This window comes from Carcharodon carcharias, chromosome 8 (genome assembly GCF_017639515.1).
Source record: "Carcharodon carcharias isolate sCarCar2 chromosome 8, sCarCar2.pri, whole genome shotgun sequence".
NCBI lineage: Eukaryota > Metazoa > Chordata > Chondrichthyes > Lamniformes > Lamnidae > Carcharodon > Carcharodon carcharias.
This window is the reverse complement of record NC_054474.1, coordinates 157,825,713-157,844,670: the sequence shown is the minus strand read 5'-3', so window position 1 is coordinate 157,844,670 and position 18,958 is coordinate 157,825,713. Positions and strand designations below refer to the sequence as shown.

The 18,958-nt window shown below is 49.4% G+C and overlaps 1 protein-coding gene across 1 annotated transcript in view; it reads left to right on the top strand.

Moving 5' to 3' along the window:
* LOC121281526 (hemicentin-1-like) overlaps window positions 1-18,958 on the top strand; it is a 566,775-nt gene that overhangs the window by 540,361 nt on the left and 7,456 nt on the right. The window contains exons 105-111 of the mRNA XM_041194473.1: window positions 968-1,018; window positions 1,277-1,348; window positions 1,718-1,852; window positions 3,847-3,966; window positions 5,083-5,208; window positions 6,446-6,574; window positions 7,658-7,996. Of these exons, the coding sequence (XP_041050407.1) occupies window positions 968-1,018; window positions 1,277-1,348; window positions 1,718-1,852; window positions 3,847-3,966; window positions 5,083-5,208; window positions 6,446-6,574; window positions 7,658-7,996 (972 nt within the window). The remainder of the gene's footprint in view (window positions 1-967; window positions 1,019-1,276; window positions 1,349-1,717; window positions 1,853-3,846; window positions 3,967-5,082; window positions 5,209-6,445; window positions 6,575-7,657; window positions 7,997-18,958) is intronic.

Sequence of the window (18,958 nt, the reverse complement as noted above, 5' to 3'; positions counted from 1 at the left end):
ACCGTTCCTTCACTGTCGCTGGGTCAAAATCATGGAACTCCCTCCCTAACAGCAACATGGGTGTAGCTACACCACATGGACTGCAGCGGTTCAAGAAGGGAGCTTACTACCACCTTCTCAAGGGCAATTAGGGGTGAGCAATAAATGCTGGCCTAGCTAGCGACACCTGCATCCCATGAATGTATAAATAGATTAATTAATAAAACTTTCCACACTCACATGTGAAGAACTTGCCCCTGGACAAGGCGCTGGAGGGTTAACAGAACCTTTGGAACCATCAGCCCAGCAATGTTCAGGGGTTATCAGGAGAGGGTAGAAAATTGGAGAATTGGGGAACAAAATAGATGAATTGCTAAAGTTCCTGACATTAGTTGAGAAGATGGTTAGGTTGATTTTAGTTCATTTGTGTCTTAACAATTTGCGCCTCACAACTCCACATTGTGTGAGGGTCAAGAAACTTGAATTTATAATCTGGCTGATTTTTGTCCCTGAGAACTCATGCAGCCTCACTCTGGATTTTACTAGAACTGCGAGGCTTTAACTATCATGAAAGACTGAGCAGGCCGAGGGTCTTTCTCTAGTGATGAGAGGTGACCTCATATAGATCTTTAAAAGCGTGAAAAGGTTTGATAAGTAAGATGAAGAGTGAATACTTCCACACATGGGATAATCCAGAACTAGGGGCCATAAATATGAGATAGTTACTAATAGAGAATTTGGAATTCTTTACTCAGAGAGTGGTGAGAACGTGGAACTCATTACCACATGATGAATGGTGTAGATCCAGTTGGGGAGAGCTGAACACGTGCATGAGGGAGAAAAGAATAAACTGATGGGTTGATGGGTAACGTAGGTAATGTAATGTGGGAGAAAGGTTCATGTGGAGCATAAAAGCAGCAAGGGCTGGTTGGGCTGAAGGGCCTGTTTCTGTGCTGTCATTCTCTACGCTGTTAGTTCGGAGGAGGGTGAACGTCCTGTGTGGGGAATCCCTGTTCACACACCTGCCACAAGCCCAAGGGCAGTAATGTAATCTGCCTTTTAGGGAATGCAGCATGAAATCACTTGAAAGGAAGTGTGTCATGCGATTCAGTTTTGGTGTCACTTTTGCTTACAACAGAGAGCACACAGACAGCTCTACTTCCCTAATGTGTCTTCAAGCTTTAAGCCTTTGTATGTCTGTTCTCATGTGCTTAGTCTTTATAAATGAACCCACAACATGTTTACCCATTCCCTTATGAGTGACTGGTGCTTTTACAACCTGATAAGAACACCACAGGCAGCTTTTCCTGCGTTTGTCCCACTGGCTTCACCATGGCACTCAATAGGAAAACCTGTGAAGATAAGAGATGCCCATGGTGATGGAGAAGATTTAGGAGGGTATTTATAACTTGGCTTGTTACTGTTAGTGGAAAATTTGGCCTTTGTCTAAAGAGGGAAGAAAATACCCTTGGCATTTACACCAAGAACAGAAGCGATGTTGGCTCTTCAACATTCTGCATCCATCCATAAAAACTAAGCGGGAAAACCTCAGTGAAGCTTTATAAAATTTAAAGAGCTCTGTCCCAGACACTGACAATGAAGATTGTCACAATCTGTAGCGCTTTTCTCAGAGAGTTTCCCCTTGTTCTGTGCTCAGAGTCTATATACAATAGTCTAATTACAGCTACATCATCTGTATTTTAATACCGAGATCATCTCTTTTCTCCATTGTTGACAGATATTGATGAATGCCAGCTCGGGACTCACATGTGTCACTTTGGGCAAGACTGTCAGAATGAGGCAGGTTCATATCGCTGTCTGGTGCGATGTGGGATTGGTTTTAAGCAGTCAGCAGAAGGAGCTCATTGTGAAGGTAATAGAAATGTGCAATTTCTATGAACTGTACGATAGGATCAAGAATCTCATCCATAAGAAAAAACATTCGGGTGGAAAGAAGCCAATGAGTCAGTGAACATGGGCCCACTTGCAAGCCCATGTTTGCCAGAGGATCCATCAGTGATGGACAGAAACCAGAGAGTGGGTCAACAACTGTTCTGCCTCTTCCTTTCCTGCTCCTCTCCACACCTCCACTTTTTCCTCCTTCTCAGCATCCTTCCTTCACCCCTCCTCCCACCTCCTTCCCACCTCTTTCCCCCTCCTTCCCGTCCTTTACCCACCCCTCTCCCTCCGTGCCCCTCTTCCCTCGCACCCCTCCTCCTCCTGTCCCCACCCATCCCCCTCTTCCCCTCCTCTCTCCCCACCCCTCCCCATCCCCACTCATCCTTGCGCCCTCCCCCCGACCTTACCCTACACCCACCCCTCCCCCTCTTCACCGCTTCCATCTCCCCACCCTCTCTTCCACCACCGCCCTTCTCCTCCCCATCCCTCCCCCTCTGCCCCCAAATCCCACCCCTCCCCCTTCCTCACCTCCATCCCTCTGCCACCTCCCCCTCTGCCTCCCCGTCCCTATCCCCTCCCCCCATCCCTTCCTGCTCTGCCCCCCCCACTCCAACCCCTTCCTCTCCCCCACCTCCATCCCTCCCCCACCCCTCCCCCTCCTCCTCCCCCCTCTGCCCCCTGCCACTCCCCCTCCTCCTCCTATCCCGCTTCCCTTCCCCACCTGATAGCCATGTCCGATTTTGTTTTAATTTCTCTGTGGAATCTGAGCATCACTAGTAAGACCAGATTTCATTGCCGATCACTCATTTTTTTTCTCCCAAAAAAAACCACATTCATTAAAAAATTGTAAAATTACATTCCATAACAGTTCAAGTTAGACATTGCTGAAAGTGCAGTTCCAGTTCTTTCCTTACAGCCTGGGACACTCTGAGGTGCCCCAATACGATTGCAATTTCACGTGATATTTACCACATTTGTTCTATGACAAAGGTACCACCCGAGGGGCTTAACAGTTTCCAGCCCCTCGCTAAACTATGACAGGCAGACCTAAGATGGTATCCTTTCCCCACTGTGCCTTTGTGGTGGCTGCCCCTCAGCAGATAGTCCTGGTCCTTGGAATGTGCCAGTCTGCAACACTCGATCGGGGACAACTCTTTGCGCTGGAAGACCAACCAGTTTCGGGCAGACCAAAGAGCGTCTTTCACCAAGTTGATGATCCTCCAGCTGCAGCTGATGTTTGTCTCGGTGTGTGCCCCTGGGAACAGCCTGTAGAGCACAGAGTCCAGTGTCACAGCGCTGCTCGGGATGAACTTCAGCAAAATCCACTGCCTCTCTCTCAGATCTTCTTTGCAAAAGCACAATCCACAAGGAGGCGGACAATAGTCTCTTCCCCCACCACAGCCACCTAGAGGGCAGTGTGCAGAGGGGGGTGAGGCTCTGGACGTGCAAGAAGAATCCTGTGAGAAGATGGTGGTGAGCCACCGACTACAGAGTGCCTTGCTCGGCCATTTCAGAGCTCAGTTAAGAATCAGTTACATTGCTGTGGACCTGGAGTCACATACAGGCCAGACCAGGTAGGGATGGTGGATTTCCCTCCCTAGTTTCACCATCATTATTAATGTCATATATTGGCATTTATTCCAGATGTTTTTTATTGAATTTAAACCTCCCATCCCACCATCGTGCCTCTGGATCATTAATCCGAGCCTCTAGGTTGCTAATGCAGTAACATTCCTGCCATACTCCCATTCAGAGGGAGTCACCGGGTTACTTACTTGCTGATCAAGAGCAGGATATCTGACTGATGTTTCTTTCCCCTCCCTGTTCAGGTCCAGGTTACAGAATCCCATTGTAGCCTCCTCAACACTGTCTTGGCTGAGATCAATACCACAAGTGGGATTTTAACAACAGCGGTCAGGGGCTGCAGCTGCTTTTCACTCGATTCCTCTCTTTTGCTCTTCCTTTTAGATATTAATGAATGTGAGGAGTCAGTCACCCCGCCGTGTCAACAGCGCTGCCTCAATGCTATTGGCACCTATCGGTGTGGGTGTGAGCCCGGTTACCAGCTCCTGGGGCAGCACTGCGTCGGTGAGTATCTACTCCACAGGGTAAAGGGCACAGAAAGAGGCCATTCAGCCCAACCAGTCCATGCCGGAGTTTATCATCCACTCGAGCTTCCTCCCATCTTTCCCCATCCGCATCTGTCATCGTTACCCTCTATTCCCGTCTCCCTCATACGCTTGTCCAGCTTCCCCTTAAATGCACCCACGCCATTCGCTTCAGCCACTCCCTGTGATAGCGCGTTACACATTCTCACCACCCTTTGGGTTTTTCTCCTGCTCCTCTCCGCACCTCCCCTCCTTCCCGCCTCCTCCACTTATCTTCCTTCGCTCCTCTCAGTTTCTTCTGAATTCCCGAACGGATTTCTCGGGGGCTATTTTATCTCGGTGGCCTCCAGCTCTGCTCTTCCCCACAAGACGAAACATTCTCTCTCTATCCACTCGATCAAAACCTTCCATAATTTTAAGGACCTCTGCTAGGTCACCCCTCAGCCGCCTTTTCTCCCATTGGGTGAAAGGCTTGCCCGTGGCCTCGATTGCATTTTATTTTCTTTTCCAAGGCTCCCTAGAAGAAACAGCCAATGAAGAAAAGGAATCAAAAGGTATACGGTTAAGAGAAAAGGAAGAAAGACTTGCATTTATATAGCACCTTTCATGATCACAGGCCACCTCAGAGTGCTTTCCAACCAATCTAGCCCCGTTTTCAAGTATGAAATGCAGCAGCCAATTTGCGCACAGCAAGCTCCCACAAACAGCAATGTGATCATGACCAGATCCCCTGCTTTAGTGAGGCTGGTTAAGGGATAAATTTTGGGCAGGACTCTGGGCTGGAGTCCCATGCCTTTATTTTTGAAATGGTGCTGGGGGATGGTTTTACATCCACCTGAGAGGGAAGGCAGGACCTCATCTGAGAGACGGCACCTCTGACCATGCAGCACTCCCTCAGTAGGTGGGGGGGGCGGGGGTCAACCTGTACTTTGTGCTCAAGTCTCTGGAGTGGGACTTGAACCCACCACCTTCTGGCTTGGAGGCGAGAGCACTGCCCCACTGAGCCATTGCTGACGTTAAGCGTGTTGCATGAAGCAGCCTTGTTAAAGCTGCAAGAGGCAACGAGTATTCAGAGGGTTTACCTTTCCAATCACAGACATCAACGAGTGCAACATGAACGTGTGCCGGCTGGACCAGCAGTGCCGGAACACCGAGGGAGGATACCAGTGCACGGAGAATTGCCCCCCTGGTACCCTGCGGCTGCCCAGCGGGACCTGCGGTGGTAAGTACCACGTGCGTGTGCCTCACCCTTTCAGGTATCAGTGGAAAGTTGGTCTCCGTTAACTCCTGGGACAGCTTTTCTTGCAATGGGTTTTTGAAGCCAGCCTTTGTGGCGAGGTGGCTGGGACTGTTCTGTAAAGAGGGTACAGAGGAGAGTTAACTGGACTGGTGAACTTTAGTGATGAGGAAAGATTGGCTCGGCTGGGTTGTTTTCTTTGGAACAGAGGAGGCTGAGGGAGGCCCGATTGAAGTGCCTAACACTGAGGGGTCTGGATAGGGTGGATGGGAAGGCACTATTCCCCTTGTTTGAGGGAGTCTGTAACCAGAGGGCATTTATTTAGGGGACGAGGTAGGAGATTTAGAGGGAATTCAAGGAGAAATCGTTTCACCCAGAAGGTGGGAGGCAGTGGGGTCTGGAACTCACTATCTGAAAGGCAGAAACCCTCAGAACATTTTAAAAAATACTTGGATATGCACTTGAAGTTACAGATGAAGAACTGGAAAGTGGGATTAAGCTGGATGGTTACTCGTTGACCAGCATGGACATAATGGGCTGAATGGACTCTGTCCATGCTGCCAATTTCTATGGGATGGTGATGAGCTCAGTTTAGCTTTGATGTTTGGGAACTGAACACTCCCACTCACCATCTACTGATTTTGAGAGAACGAGCACCTGATATGTTGACGCCTGATTTCCCAGTCTCTCCCTAAACTTCAGCTCATCCAAAACTCTGCTGCCTGTGTCTTAATTCACATCCAGTCCTGTCTGCCCTGTGCTTGTTGAGATTCATGACCTTTCTGTCCACCAATGCTTCGATTTGAAAAGTTCAACTCTCAACTTCAAATCCCTTCAACGCCTCACCGCTCCCTATCTATCTCTGTAATCGCCTCCAGTCCCACAACCCTCCGGGATATCTGCGCACCTCTCATTCTGGCCTCTTGACCATCCCTCGATGTCTCTCATCCCCACCATTGGTGGCCATGCCTCCTACACTCTGAGCTCTGTAATTCCTGCCCCTGTACTTCTCTCCCCTTCTCTAAAACCTGCCTTTTTGACTGAGTGGGTGAAGCACTTGGGGATTCGGGCTCAGTATAAATTTGAACAGTTTATCAGTCTCCTGTGGCGTTTGACCCTTGACCTCCTTACGTTTGGTTGCTGACCCCTCTCCCTTGCCTGTTTGGAGAGGGTGGAATATTCCACTTTTCCACCGCCCTCACCAGCTGTTTCTCTCATGTAGATGTGGACGAGTGTAAGACAGGGGAGCATCTGTGCCGTTACAACCAGAAGTGTGAGAACACAGTGGGAAGTTACCACTGCAGCTGCCCTCGGGGTTATCGGTCACAGGGAATGGGAAGACCCTGTTTGGGTAAGTGGCTGCGGGGGTGGGGTTGGGGGTTGGAGGGGGGGGCACGCGTGAGGAAAGAATTGAGGCCAGAAGCACCAAAGAGCCCTCGTCTCCATTGACTTGTTGCAGTTTTGCACCATTCTTTAACCCAAGTCCAGGAGAAAGGTCTCCCCAACATTCCCCCTTGGTTGGGGCATGCGAGGCATTTGGGAATGCACTCTGCAGGGAACGAACAGGTTGCGCACAAGCGGTGGCCCCTTTAAGACGACGCTCGTATGCAGCCATGCGACAATCTTAAAGGGACCGTGCGGTGCAAAAAAACAGGTCACGCAGCAGAGAGAAATTAAAGGGAACATTGGTTTTTGCCAAGGCATACTCTCATTCTGTTAATGGTTTGGGCGGAGGTCTGGAGTCAGATGCTCTGTCGGGGCTGGGTTGCCAACTCGAGATGAATGGATTCCTGGAGGTATAGTCACATGACATTGACAGCCTGTTGGTTATCATCCCCTCTCGCTCCCCCCCCCTCCACCCCCAAACATCAACCGGAAAAATGAACAAACTCTGCAATATACACCTGGGTCAGTCTAAGCTGTCTGATGATTTTTTGCCTGAGTTGCTGGAAGCAGAGTCCAAGACTCCAGGGCCGAGTTGGCATCTCCAGGTTTTCAGCAATGGGAAGCCCAGGATACAGATGAATAAGTCTTCCTGATATCAAACGGAAGTCATGTTAGCATTGAGGCCTCCGCTGTATAAAGGAGCGCTGAGGGTGCTGCCTCAGTAAGTGGGCTCCTGGTGCTGATACATATGCTTCACACCCCCTCGCCATTGCCTCTGAGTTCCTAAGGGACTGTTAGTTGCCTGCACATGTCAGGGCATCACCCGTCAATCACAGGGTCTTACCCTGAATATCAGCAGGACTTGTGCAGTTGCCACTGCCGACCTTCAAAGTTCAGAATCAGCAGGGAAGGCGGCTCGAGTCCTTAAGAACTTGCTAGAAATGCGAGGGTGATGCACTGGCTCGTTTTCCTGTTGTTTCCAACGGACAATATTTCAATTTTGTCCCAACTATAACCTGCTGCCTCTCTTCCCCCTCTCTTGCACTAGATGTCGACGAATGCCAACAGGTGCCCAAGCCCTGTGCCTACCAGTGCCGAAATCTGGCTGGCAGCTACAAGTGCTTGTGCCCTCCTGGGAAGTTGCTCCTGGCCGATGCCAAGTCCTGCGCCGGGTTGGAAAAGCCTAAGCTGAGCAACGGCACCATCGCCAGCTTCAGGCCCCAGCTCGTCTCTATCGGCCAGTTCAGCCACAGTCAGCAGACCGGCCAGAACCACATTAACCCCTTCTACACCTGGCTGGGGTGGAAGATGAACAGGGAATTTGAGACACAGGACAGCAGGAAGCCCTGTCCCACAGGATACAGAAAGAGGGATGGGGTCTGTACGGGTAAGTCATGCTCCCGGCAAGAAATCCTGATCTAATAATTCGTTGTTACCAATGGGCTTGTTCAGAATTCAATACCCGAGTACCGACAACGTCCTGGGGGTTACCACTGACCAGAAATTGAACTGGATCAGCCATATAAATACTGTGGCTACAAAGGCAGCACAGAGACTGGGAATTCAGTGGCAAGTAACTCAGCTCTTGACTTCACACAGTGTGTACCATCTACAAGATGCACTGCAGGAATTTACTTAGGTTTTTCGAAGGACAAGGGCAGCAGATAGATGGGAACACCACCACCTGCAAGTTCCCTTCCAAGTCACTCACCATCCTGACTTGGAAATATATCACCGTTCCTTCACTGACGCTGGGTCAAAACCCTATAGACCCTCCCTAACAGCACTGTGGGTGTACCTACACCACATGGACTGCAGTGGTTCAAGAAGGCAGCTCACCATCACCTTCTCAAGGGCAATTAGGGATGGGCAATGAATGCTGGCCAAAAAAATCTATGTTTTTTTTTAACACTCTCTGGGATTCCTGATATTCCCTTGTTGCTGAGTGTGTGTGATGTGCTTCACCTATGGTGCAGGGTTATGGGTACTTGAGGGTAAGAAAAATTAAAGTATAAATAGGATGGAAGGAAGAAGGGAGAGGATTGAAGAGAGAGAACAAGAGTATAAAAATCAGAAGCGAAGATAAAGATTAAGATAGACAAAATTGCAAACGGAATAAAAAAACAAAATAGGCAAGTAATGTACAGCAAGTACTATACAGGAAGTATACTTGGGGGAGATGGTGGTGTAGTGATAATGTCACTGGACTGGGAATCCAGGTGGCTAGATTAATCCTCTGGGAGGGGAATGGGTTCAAGTCTCACCAAGGCAGCTGGTGGAATTTAAATTTACTTAATAAACCTGCTGGGCTAAATGATGGTGAAACTATCATTGATTGTTGTAACTGATACCCCTTTAGGAAAATAAATCCATCCTTACCTGGTCTGGCCTACATGTGACTCCAGACCCGCAGCAATGTGTTTGACTCTTAACTGCCCCTCTGAAATAGCCTAGCAAGCCACTCAGTTCAAGGGCAATTAGGGATGAGGCGATAAACGCTGGCCTTGCCAGTGATGCCCACATGCCATGAAAGAATAAACGAAGTCACTGCTCAGAAGGAACAAAGACAGGAGACATTTCAGGAACAGCCTCTCCATCAGGATCCAGTCCGAAAATAAAAACAGCAAGAAAATGGAACGCAGGGGGAGAGGGGTGACAGAAGCAGGATTGGTCAGTCTAAATTGCGACAGGCTGAATGTAGCTGTGATTCTCTGAAATCTCTGCAACCAGCATTGTCGTTGTCCAGTAGATGGCGACATTGGTCAACAGAATCTGTCCATCCCAGGTCCCAGCGGCAAACACATGAAGACATGAAATCTTTAAATGGGTTAATACACATCAGTGACGCAAGTAGATTAACTCCATGATTAAAGGATTACATTTGCTCTCAGTGAGCTATTAGCATGTGCCAAATTCCAGCTATGTTGCGAAACACGACGAATGTTGCAACTGAAGCTCCTGTAACGTCACAGACCGTGGCCCTGTGCTGTATCCCCGGTGACATGGTCACCTCTGGAAGTGGCACTGCCCAGTCTCGCAGGTCTACACCGGGGAGAGTCCCGTTCTGTGAGCACAGGGCCTCCTGGGACACCGGGATCCAGCAGCTCAAACTAGGTGCAACCCTGAAACATAAACAGCAATGGCCGGAGCTAGTCAACAGGTCAGGCAGCAACGGCCGAGACAGAAACATTGAGCAGGATGTTCCCAGCCCTTGGCTGACGGGCTGGGAGGTGGGAAGCTGGTGCAGGACAGTGTCGGTGATTTGCCGCTGTCACACCATTTCGCCGGCGGCACGGAATGCAACAGTGAGCTCCAGTGGAGGAAGGGGGGTGGGGGTCTGGGGGTTCCTCCTCTGTAGCCCAGGGAAGGGGGGGCGGTCCTCTGGTGACAATGACTTTGCCTCCACCCCCCCCTCCCACCCGCCCCATCAACAGCGCTGCCTGCATCTCCTAATCCCTCCCTGACCCCGATTGGCAGGACCTGTCCGCTGAGCCCTGGCATCCTCAGACCCTAATTACCCGTCTTTGAAGGCACCTGGCCGTCGGTGTGCCCTCATCCTGCCGGCGCTGCCCCAGCATTGACCCGTCGCTAACACTGGCGCACCCCCCCCCCCCCCCGAATTGGCCTCTCACAGAGACGGCAGCAGCTGAATTGGCTGCTGCTGCCAAAGGGAGCTCAGCTCCCAGTGAAAGTCTCACCTCAGTGACCTTTCCGAGCTGCTCAATGTTCGCGATATGACAGGTTTTAAATAGGAGCAGAGAGTGGGGGAGGCAACCTGAGAAGCAGAGGAAGCAACAGAGAGGGAAGGCGTGTGATGGCTTCACTACAGTTAAGGTGCTATATCAATGTAGGTAGCTGCTGGGAGGGTGGAAGGCCGGAGTGATTAAATAACAAAAGGGAGGATTGTGAGGAGAAAGCAGCAGTAATGGGGCATCAACAAACAAAATGGCAGAGAGCGTTAGTGATCTGGACACACCGAGAGAGAGAGCATTAGTGATCTGGACACACCGAGAGAGAGAGCGTTAGTGATCTCGACACGCCAAGAGAGAGAGCGTTAGTGATCTCGACACGCCGAGAGAGAGAGCATTAGTGATCTCAACACGCCGAGAGAGAGCGTTAGTGATCTCGACACACCGAGAGAGAGAGCGTTAGTGATCTCGACACGCCGAGAGAGAGAGCGTTATTGATCTCGACACGCCGAGAGAGAGAGCGTTAGTGATCTCGACACACCGAGAGAGAGAGCGTTAGTGATCTCGACACACCGAGAGAGAGAAAGTTAGTGATCTCGACATACCGAGAGAGAGAGGGTTAGTGATCTCGACACATCGAGAGAGAGAGAGGGTTAGTGATCTCGACACGGGTTAGTGATCTCGACACATCGAGAGAGGGTTAGTGATCTCGACACATCGAGAGAGGGTTAGTGATCACGACACACCGAGAGAGAGAGAGGGTTAGTGATCTGGACATACCGAGAGAGAGAGGGTTAGTGATCTGGACATACCGAGAGAGAGAGGGTTAGTGATCTAAAGAGACCGAGAGAGAGAGGGTTAGTGATCTCGAGAGACCGAGAGAGAGAGGGTTAGTGATCTCGACACACCGAGAGAGAGAGCGTTAGTGATTTCGACACACCGAGAGAGAGCGTTAGTGATCTTGACACACCGAGAGAGAGCATTAGTGATCTCGACACACCGAGAGAGAGAGGGTTAGTGATCTCGACACACCGAGAGAGAGAGGGTTAGTGATCTCGACAGACCGAGAGAGAGAGGGTTAGTGATCTCGAGAGACCGAGAGAGAGAGAGGGTTAATGATCTCGACACACTGAGAGAGAGAGGGTTAGTGATCTCGACATACCGAGAGAGAGAGGGTTAGTGATCTCGACACACCGAGAGAGAGAGGGTTAGTGATCTCGACACACCGAGAGAGAGAGGGTTAGTGATCTCGACACGCCGAGAGAGAGAGGGTTAGTGATCTCGACACACCGAGAGAGAGAGAGAGGGTTAGTGATCTCGACAGACCGAGAGAGAGAGGGTTAGTGATCTCAACACATCGAGAGAGAGAGAGGGTTAGTGATCTCGAAACATCGAGAGAGGGTTAGTGATCTCGACACATCGAGAGAGGGTTAGTGATCGCGACACACCGAGAGAGAGAGAGGGTTAGTGATCTGGACATACCGAGAGAGAGAGGGTTAGTGATCTGGACATACCGAGAGAGAGAGGGTTAGTGATCTCAAGAGACTGAGAGAGAGAGGGTTAGTGATCTCGAGAGACCGAGAGAGAGAGCGTTAGTGATCTCGACACACCGAGAGAGAGAGCGTTAGTGATCTTGACACACCGAGAGAGAGCATTAGTGATCTCGACACACCGAGAGAGAGAGAGGGTTAGTGATCTCGACACACCGAGAGAGAGAGGGTTAGTGATCTCGACACACCGAGAGAGAGAGCGTTAGTGATCTTGACACACCGAGAGAGAGCATTAGTGACCTCGACATATCGAGAGAGAGAGGGTTAGTGATCTCGACATATCGAGAGGTCCTAGTGATCTCAGCATACCGAGTGAGAGAGCGTTAGTGATTTCAACATACCAAGACACAGAGGGTACTGTTCTTGACATATCGAGAGAGTGAGAGAGAATTAGTGATCTCGACATATCGAGAGAGCACGAGAGGGTTAGTGATCTCATCACGCCGAGAAAGAGAGGGTTAGTAATTTCGACATACCGAGAGAGAGGGTTAGTGATCTCAACATACCGAGAGAAAGAGGGTTACTAATTTTGACATACCGAGAGAGAGAGGGTTAGTGATCTTGACATACCGAGAGAGAGAGGGTTAGTAATTTCGAAATACCGAGAGAGAGAGGGTTAGTGATCTTGACACCGAGAGAGAGAGGGTTAGTGATCTCGCCATTCCGAGAGAGAGAGGGTTAGTGATCTGGACATACCGAGAGAGAGAGGGTTAGTGACCTCGAGAGACCGAGAGAGAGAGGGTTAGTGATCTCAGCATACCAAGAGAGACGACGTTAGTTTATCTCGAAATACCGAGAGAGAGAGCGTTAGTGATCTCAACATACCAAGACACAGAGGGTAGTGATCTTGACATATCGAGAGAGTGAGAGAGCATTAGTGATCTCGACATATCGAGAGAGCACGAGAGGGTTAGTGATCTGGACATACCGAGAGAGAGAGGGTTAGTGATCTTGACATACCAAGAGAGAGAGCTTTGGTGATCTTGAGACCCCGAGAGAGAGAGGGTTAATAATCTCGACATAGCGAGAGAGGGAGAGCGTTAGTGATATCGAGATGCCGAGAGAGAGAGGGGGTTAGTGATCTCGACATATTGAGAGAGAGAGGGTTAGTGATCTCGACATATCGAGAGATAGAGGGTTAGTGATCTTGACATACCGAGAGAGAGAGAGGGTTAGTGATCTCGACACACCAAGAGAGGGAGCATTAGTGATCTCGACATACCAAGTGAGAGAGCGTTAGTGATCTCGACATATCGGGAGAGAGAGAGAGAGGGTTAGTGATCTTGACATACCGAGAGAGAGAGGGTTAGTGATCTCAACATACTGAGAGAGAGAGGGTTAGTGATCTCAACACACCAAGAGAGAGAGCGTTAGTGATCTCAACACACCGAAAGAGAGAGCATTAGTGATCTCGCCATACCGAGAGAGAGAAGGTTAGTGATCTCAACATACCGAAAGAGAGAGGGTTAGTGATCTCGACACCCCGAGAGAGAGGGTTAGTGATCTCGACAGACAGAGAGAGAGAGGGTTAGTGATCTCGACACACCGAGAGAGAGAGTTAGTGATCTCGACAGACCGAGAGAGAGAGGGTTAGTGATCTCGACAGACCGAGAGAGAGAAGGTTAGTGATCTCGACACCCCGAGAGAGAGAGAGGGTTAGTGATCTCGAGAGACCGAGAGAGAGAGAGGGTTAATGATCTCGACACACTGAGAGAGAGAGGGTTAGTGATCTCGACATACCGAGAGAGAGAGGGTTAGTGATCTCGACATATAGAGAGAGAGCGTTAGTGATCTCGACACACCGAGAGAGAGAGGGTTAGTGATCTGGACATACCGAGAGAGAGAGGGTTAGTGATCTCGACATACCGAGAGAGAGAAGGTTAGTGATCTCGACACACCGAGAGAGAGAGGGTTAGTGATCTCGACACACCGAGAGAGAGAGGGTTAGTGATCTCGACACGCCGAGAGAGAGAGGGTTAGTGATCTCGACACACCGAGAGAGAGAGAGGGTTAGTGATCTCGACAGACCGAGAGAGAGAGGGTTAGTGATCTCGACACACCGAGAGAGAGAGCGTTAGTGATCTTGACACACCGAGAGAGAGCATTAGTGACCTCGACATATCGAGAGAGAGAGGGTTAGTGATCTCGACATATCGAGAGGTCCTAGTGATCTCAGCATACCGAGTGAGAGAGCGTTAGTGATTTCAACATACCAAGACACAGAGGGTACTGTTCTTGACATATCGAGAGAGTGAGAGAGAATTAGTGATCTCGACATATCGAGAGAGCACGAGAGGGTTAGTGATCTCATCACGCCGAGAAAGAGAGGGTTAGTAATTTCGACATACCGAGAGAGAGGGTTAGTGATCTCAACATACCGAGAGAAAGAGGGTTACTAATTTTGACATACCGAGAGAGAGAGGGTTAGTGATCTTGACATACCGAGAGAGAGAGGGTTAGTAATTTCGAAATACCGAGAGAGAGAGGGTTAGTGATCTTGACACCGAGAGAGAGAGGGTTAGTGATCTCGCCATTCCGAGAGAGAGAGGGTTAGTGATCTGGACATACCGAGAGAGAGAGGGTTAGTGATCTCGAGAGACCGAGAGAGAGAGGGTTAGTGATCTCGAGAGACCGAGAGAGAGAGGGTTAGTGATCTCGACACACCAAGAGAGAGAGCGTTAGTGATCTCGACACACCGAGAGAGAGAGCGTTAGTGATCTTGACACACCGAGAGAGAGAGGGTTAGTGATCTCGACACACCGAGAGAGAGAGGGTTAGTGATCTCGACACACCGAGAGAGAGAGCATTAGTGATCTCGACACACCGAGAGAGAGAGCGTTAGTGATCTTGACACACTGAGAGAGAGCATTAGTGACCTCGACATATCGAGAGAGAGAGGGTTAGTGATCTCGACATATCAAGAGGTCCTAGTGATCTCAGCATACCGAGTGAGAGAGCGTTAGTGATTTCAACATACCAAGACACAGAGGGTACTGATCTTGACATATCGAGAGAGTGAGAGAGAATTAGTGATCTCGACATATCGAGAGAGCACAAGAGGGTTAGTGATCTCATCACGCTGAGAGAGAGAGGGTTAGTAATTTCGACATACCGAGAGAGAGGGTTAGTGATCTTGACATACCGAGAGAGAGAGGGTTAGTAATTTCGAAATACCGAGAGAGAGAGAGTTAGTGATCTTGACACCGAGAGAGAGAGGGTTAGTGACCTCGACATATCGAGAGAGAGAGGGTTAGTGATCTCAGCATACCGAGAGAGACGACGTTAGTTTATCTCGAAATACCGAGAGAGAGAGCGTTAGTGATCTCAACATACCAAGACACAGAGGGTAGTGATCTTGACATATCGAGAGAGTGAGAGAGCATTAGTGATCTCGACATATCGAGAGAGCACGAGAGGGTTAGTGATCTGGACATACCGAGAGAGAGAGGGTTAGTGATCTCGACATACCGAGAGAGAGAAGGTTAGTGATCTCGACACACCGAGAGAGAGAGGGTTAGTGATCTCGACACACCGAGAGAGAGAGGGTTAGTGATCTCGACACGCCGAGAGAGAGAGGGTTAGTGATCTCGACACACCGAGAGAGAGAGAGGGTTAGTGATCTCGACAGACCGAGAGAGAGAGGGTTAGTGATCTCGACACACCGAGAGAGAGAGCGTTAGTGATCTTGACACACCGAGAGAGAGCATTAGTGACCTCGACATATCGAGAGAGAGAGGGTTAGTGATCTCGACATATCGAGAGGTCCTAGTGATCTCAGCATACCGAGTGAGAGAGCGTTAGTGATTTCAACATACCAAGACACAGAGGGTACTGTTCTTGACATATCGAGAGAGTGAGAGAGAATTAGTGATCTCGACATATCGAGAGAGCACGAGAGGGTTAGTGATCTCATCACGCCGAGAAAGAGAGGGTTAGTAATTTCGACATACCGAGAGAGAGGGTTAGTGATCTCAACATACCGAGAGAAAGAGGGTTACTAATTTTGACATACCGAGAGAGAGAGGGTTAGTGATCTTGACATACCGAGAGAGAGAGGGTTAGTAATTTCGAAATACCGAGAGAGAGAGGGTTAGTGATCTTGACACCGAGAGAGAGAGGGTTAGTGATCTCGCCATTCCGAGAGAGAGAGGGTTAGTGATCTGGACATACCGAGAGAGAGAGGGTTAGTGATCTCGAGAGACCGAGAGAGAGAGGGTTAGTGATCTCGAGAGACCGAGAGAGAGAGGGTTAGTGATCTCGACACACCAAGAGAGAGAGCGTTAGTGATCTCGACACACCGAGAGAGAGAGCGTTAGTGATCTTGACACACCGAGAGAGAGAGGGTTAGTGATCTCGACACACCGAGAGAGAGAGGGTTAGTGATCTCGACACACCGAGAGAGAGAGCATTAGTGATCTCGACACACCGAGAGAGAGAGCGTTAGTGATCTTGACACACTGAGAGAGAGCATTAGTGACCTCGACATATCGAGAGAGAGAGGGTTAGTGATCTCGACATATCAAGAGGTCCTAGTGATCTCAGCATACCGAGTGAGAGAGCGTTAGTGATTTCAACATACCAAGACACAGAGGGTACTGATCTTGACATATCGAGAGAGTGAGAGAGAATTAGTGATCTCGACATATCGAGAGAGCACAAGAGGGTTAGTGATCTCATCACGCTGAGAGAGAGAGGGTTAGTAATTTCGACATACCGAGAGAGAGGGTTAGTGATCTTGACATACCGAGAGAGAGAGGGTTAGTAATTTCGAAATACCGAGAGAGAGAGAGTTAGTGATCTTGACACCGAGAGAGAGAGGGTTAGTGACCTCGACATATCGAGAGAGAGAGGGTTAGTGATCTCAGCATACCGAGAGAGACGACGTTAGTTTATCTCGAAATACCGAGAGAGAGAGCGTTAGTGATCTCAACATACCAAGACACAGAGGGTAGTGATCTTGACATATCGAGAGAGTGAGAGAGCATTAGTGATCTCGACATATCGAGAGAGCACGAGAGGGTTAGTGATCTGGACATACCGAGAGAGAGAGGGTTAGTGATCTTGACATACCAAGAGAGAGAGCTTTGGTGATCTTGAGACCCCGAGAGAGAGAGGGTTAATAATCTCGACATAGCGAGAGAGGGAGAGCGTTAGTGATATCGAGATGCCGAGAGAGAGAGGGGGTTAGTGATCTCGACATATTGAGAGAGAGAGGGTTAGTGATCTCGACATATCGAGAGATAGAGGGTTAGTGATCTTGACATACCGAGAGAGAGAGAGGGTTAGTGATCTCGACACACCAAGAGAGGGAGCATTAGTGATCTCGACATACCAAGTGAGAGAGCGTTAGTGATCTCGACATATCGGGAGAGAGAGAGAGAGGGTTAGTGATCTTGACATACCGAGAGAGAGAGGGTTAGTGATCTCAACATACTGAGAGAGAGAGGGTTAGTGATCTCAACACACCAAGAGAGAGAGCGTTAGTGATCTCAACACACCGAAAGAGAGAGCATTAGTGATCTCGCCATACCGAGAGAGAGAAGGTTAGTGATCTCAACATACCGAAAGAGAGAGGGTTAGTGATCTCGACACCCCGAGAGAGAGGGTTAGTGATCTCGACAGACAGAGAGAGAGAGGGTTAGTGATCTCGACACACCGAGAGAGAGAGTTAGTGATCTCGACAGACCGAGAGAGAGAGGGTTAGTGATCTCGACAGACCGAGAGAGAGAAGGTTAGTGATCTCGACACCCCGAGAGAGAGAGAGGGTTAGTGATCTCGAGAGACCGAGAGAGAGAGAGGGTTAATGATCTCGACACACTGAGAGAGAGAGGGTTAGTGATCTCGACGTACCGAGAGAGAGAGGGTTAGTGATCTCGACATATAGAGAGAGAGCGTTAGTGATCTCGACACACCGAGAGAGAGAGGGTTAGTGATCTCGACATACCGAGAGAGAGAGGGTTAGTGATCTCGACATACCGAGAGAGAGAAGGTTAGTGATCTCGACACGCCGAGAGAGAGAGGGTTAGTGATCTCGACACACCGAGAGAGAGAGAGGGTTAGTGATCTCGACAGACCGAGAGAGAGAGGGTTAGTGATCTCAACACATCGAGAGAGAGAGAGGGTTAGTGATCTCGACATATAGAGAGAGAGCATTAGTGATCTCGACACACCGAGAGAGAGAGCGTTAGTGATCTCGACATACCGAGAGAGAGAAAGAGGGTTACTAATTTTGACATACCGAGAGAGAGAGGGTTAGTGATCTTGACATACCGAGAGAGAGAGGGTTAGTAATTTCGAAATACCGAGAGAGAGAGGGTTAGTGATCTTGACACCGAGAGAGAGAGGGTTAGTGACCTCGACATATCGAGAGAGAGAGGGTTAGTGATCTCAGCATACCGAGAGAGACGACGTTAGTTTATCTCGAAATACCGAGAGAGAGAGCGTTAGTGATCTCAACATACCAAGACACAGAGTGTAGTGATCTTGACATATCGAGAGAGTGAGAGAGCATTAGTGATCTCGACATACCGAGAGAGCACGAGAGGGTTAGTGATCTGGACATACCGAGAGAGAGAGGGTTAGTGATCTTGACATACCAAGAGAGAGAGCTTTGGTGATCTTGAGACCCCGAGAGAGAGAGGGTTAATAATCTCGACATAGCGAGAGAGGGAGAGCATTAGTGATATCGAGATGCCGAGAGAGAGAGGGGGTTAGTGATCTCGACATATTGAGAGAGAGAGGGTTAGTGATCTCGACATATCGAGAGATAGAGGGTTAGTGATCTTGACATACCGAGAGAGAGAGAGGGTTAGTGATCTCGACACACCAAGAGAGGGAGCATTAGTGATCTCGACATACCAAGTGAGAGAGCGTTAGTGATCTCGACATATCGGGAGAGAGAGAGAGAGGGTTAGTGATCTTGACATACCGAGAGAGAGAGGGTTAGTGATCTCAACATACTGAGAGAGAGAAGGTTAGTGATCTCAACACACCAAGAGAGAGAGCGTTAGTGATCTCAACACACCGAGAGAGAGAGCGTTAGTGATCTCGCCATACCGAGAGAGAGAAGGTTAGTGATCTCAACACACCGAGAGAGGGTTAGTGATCTCA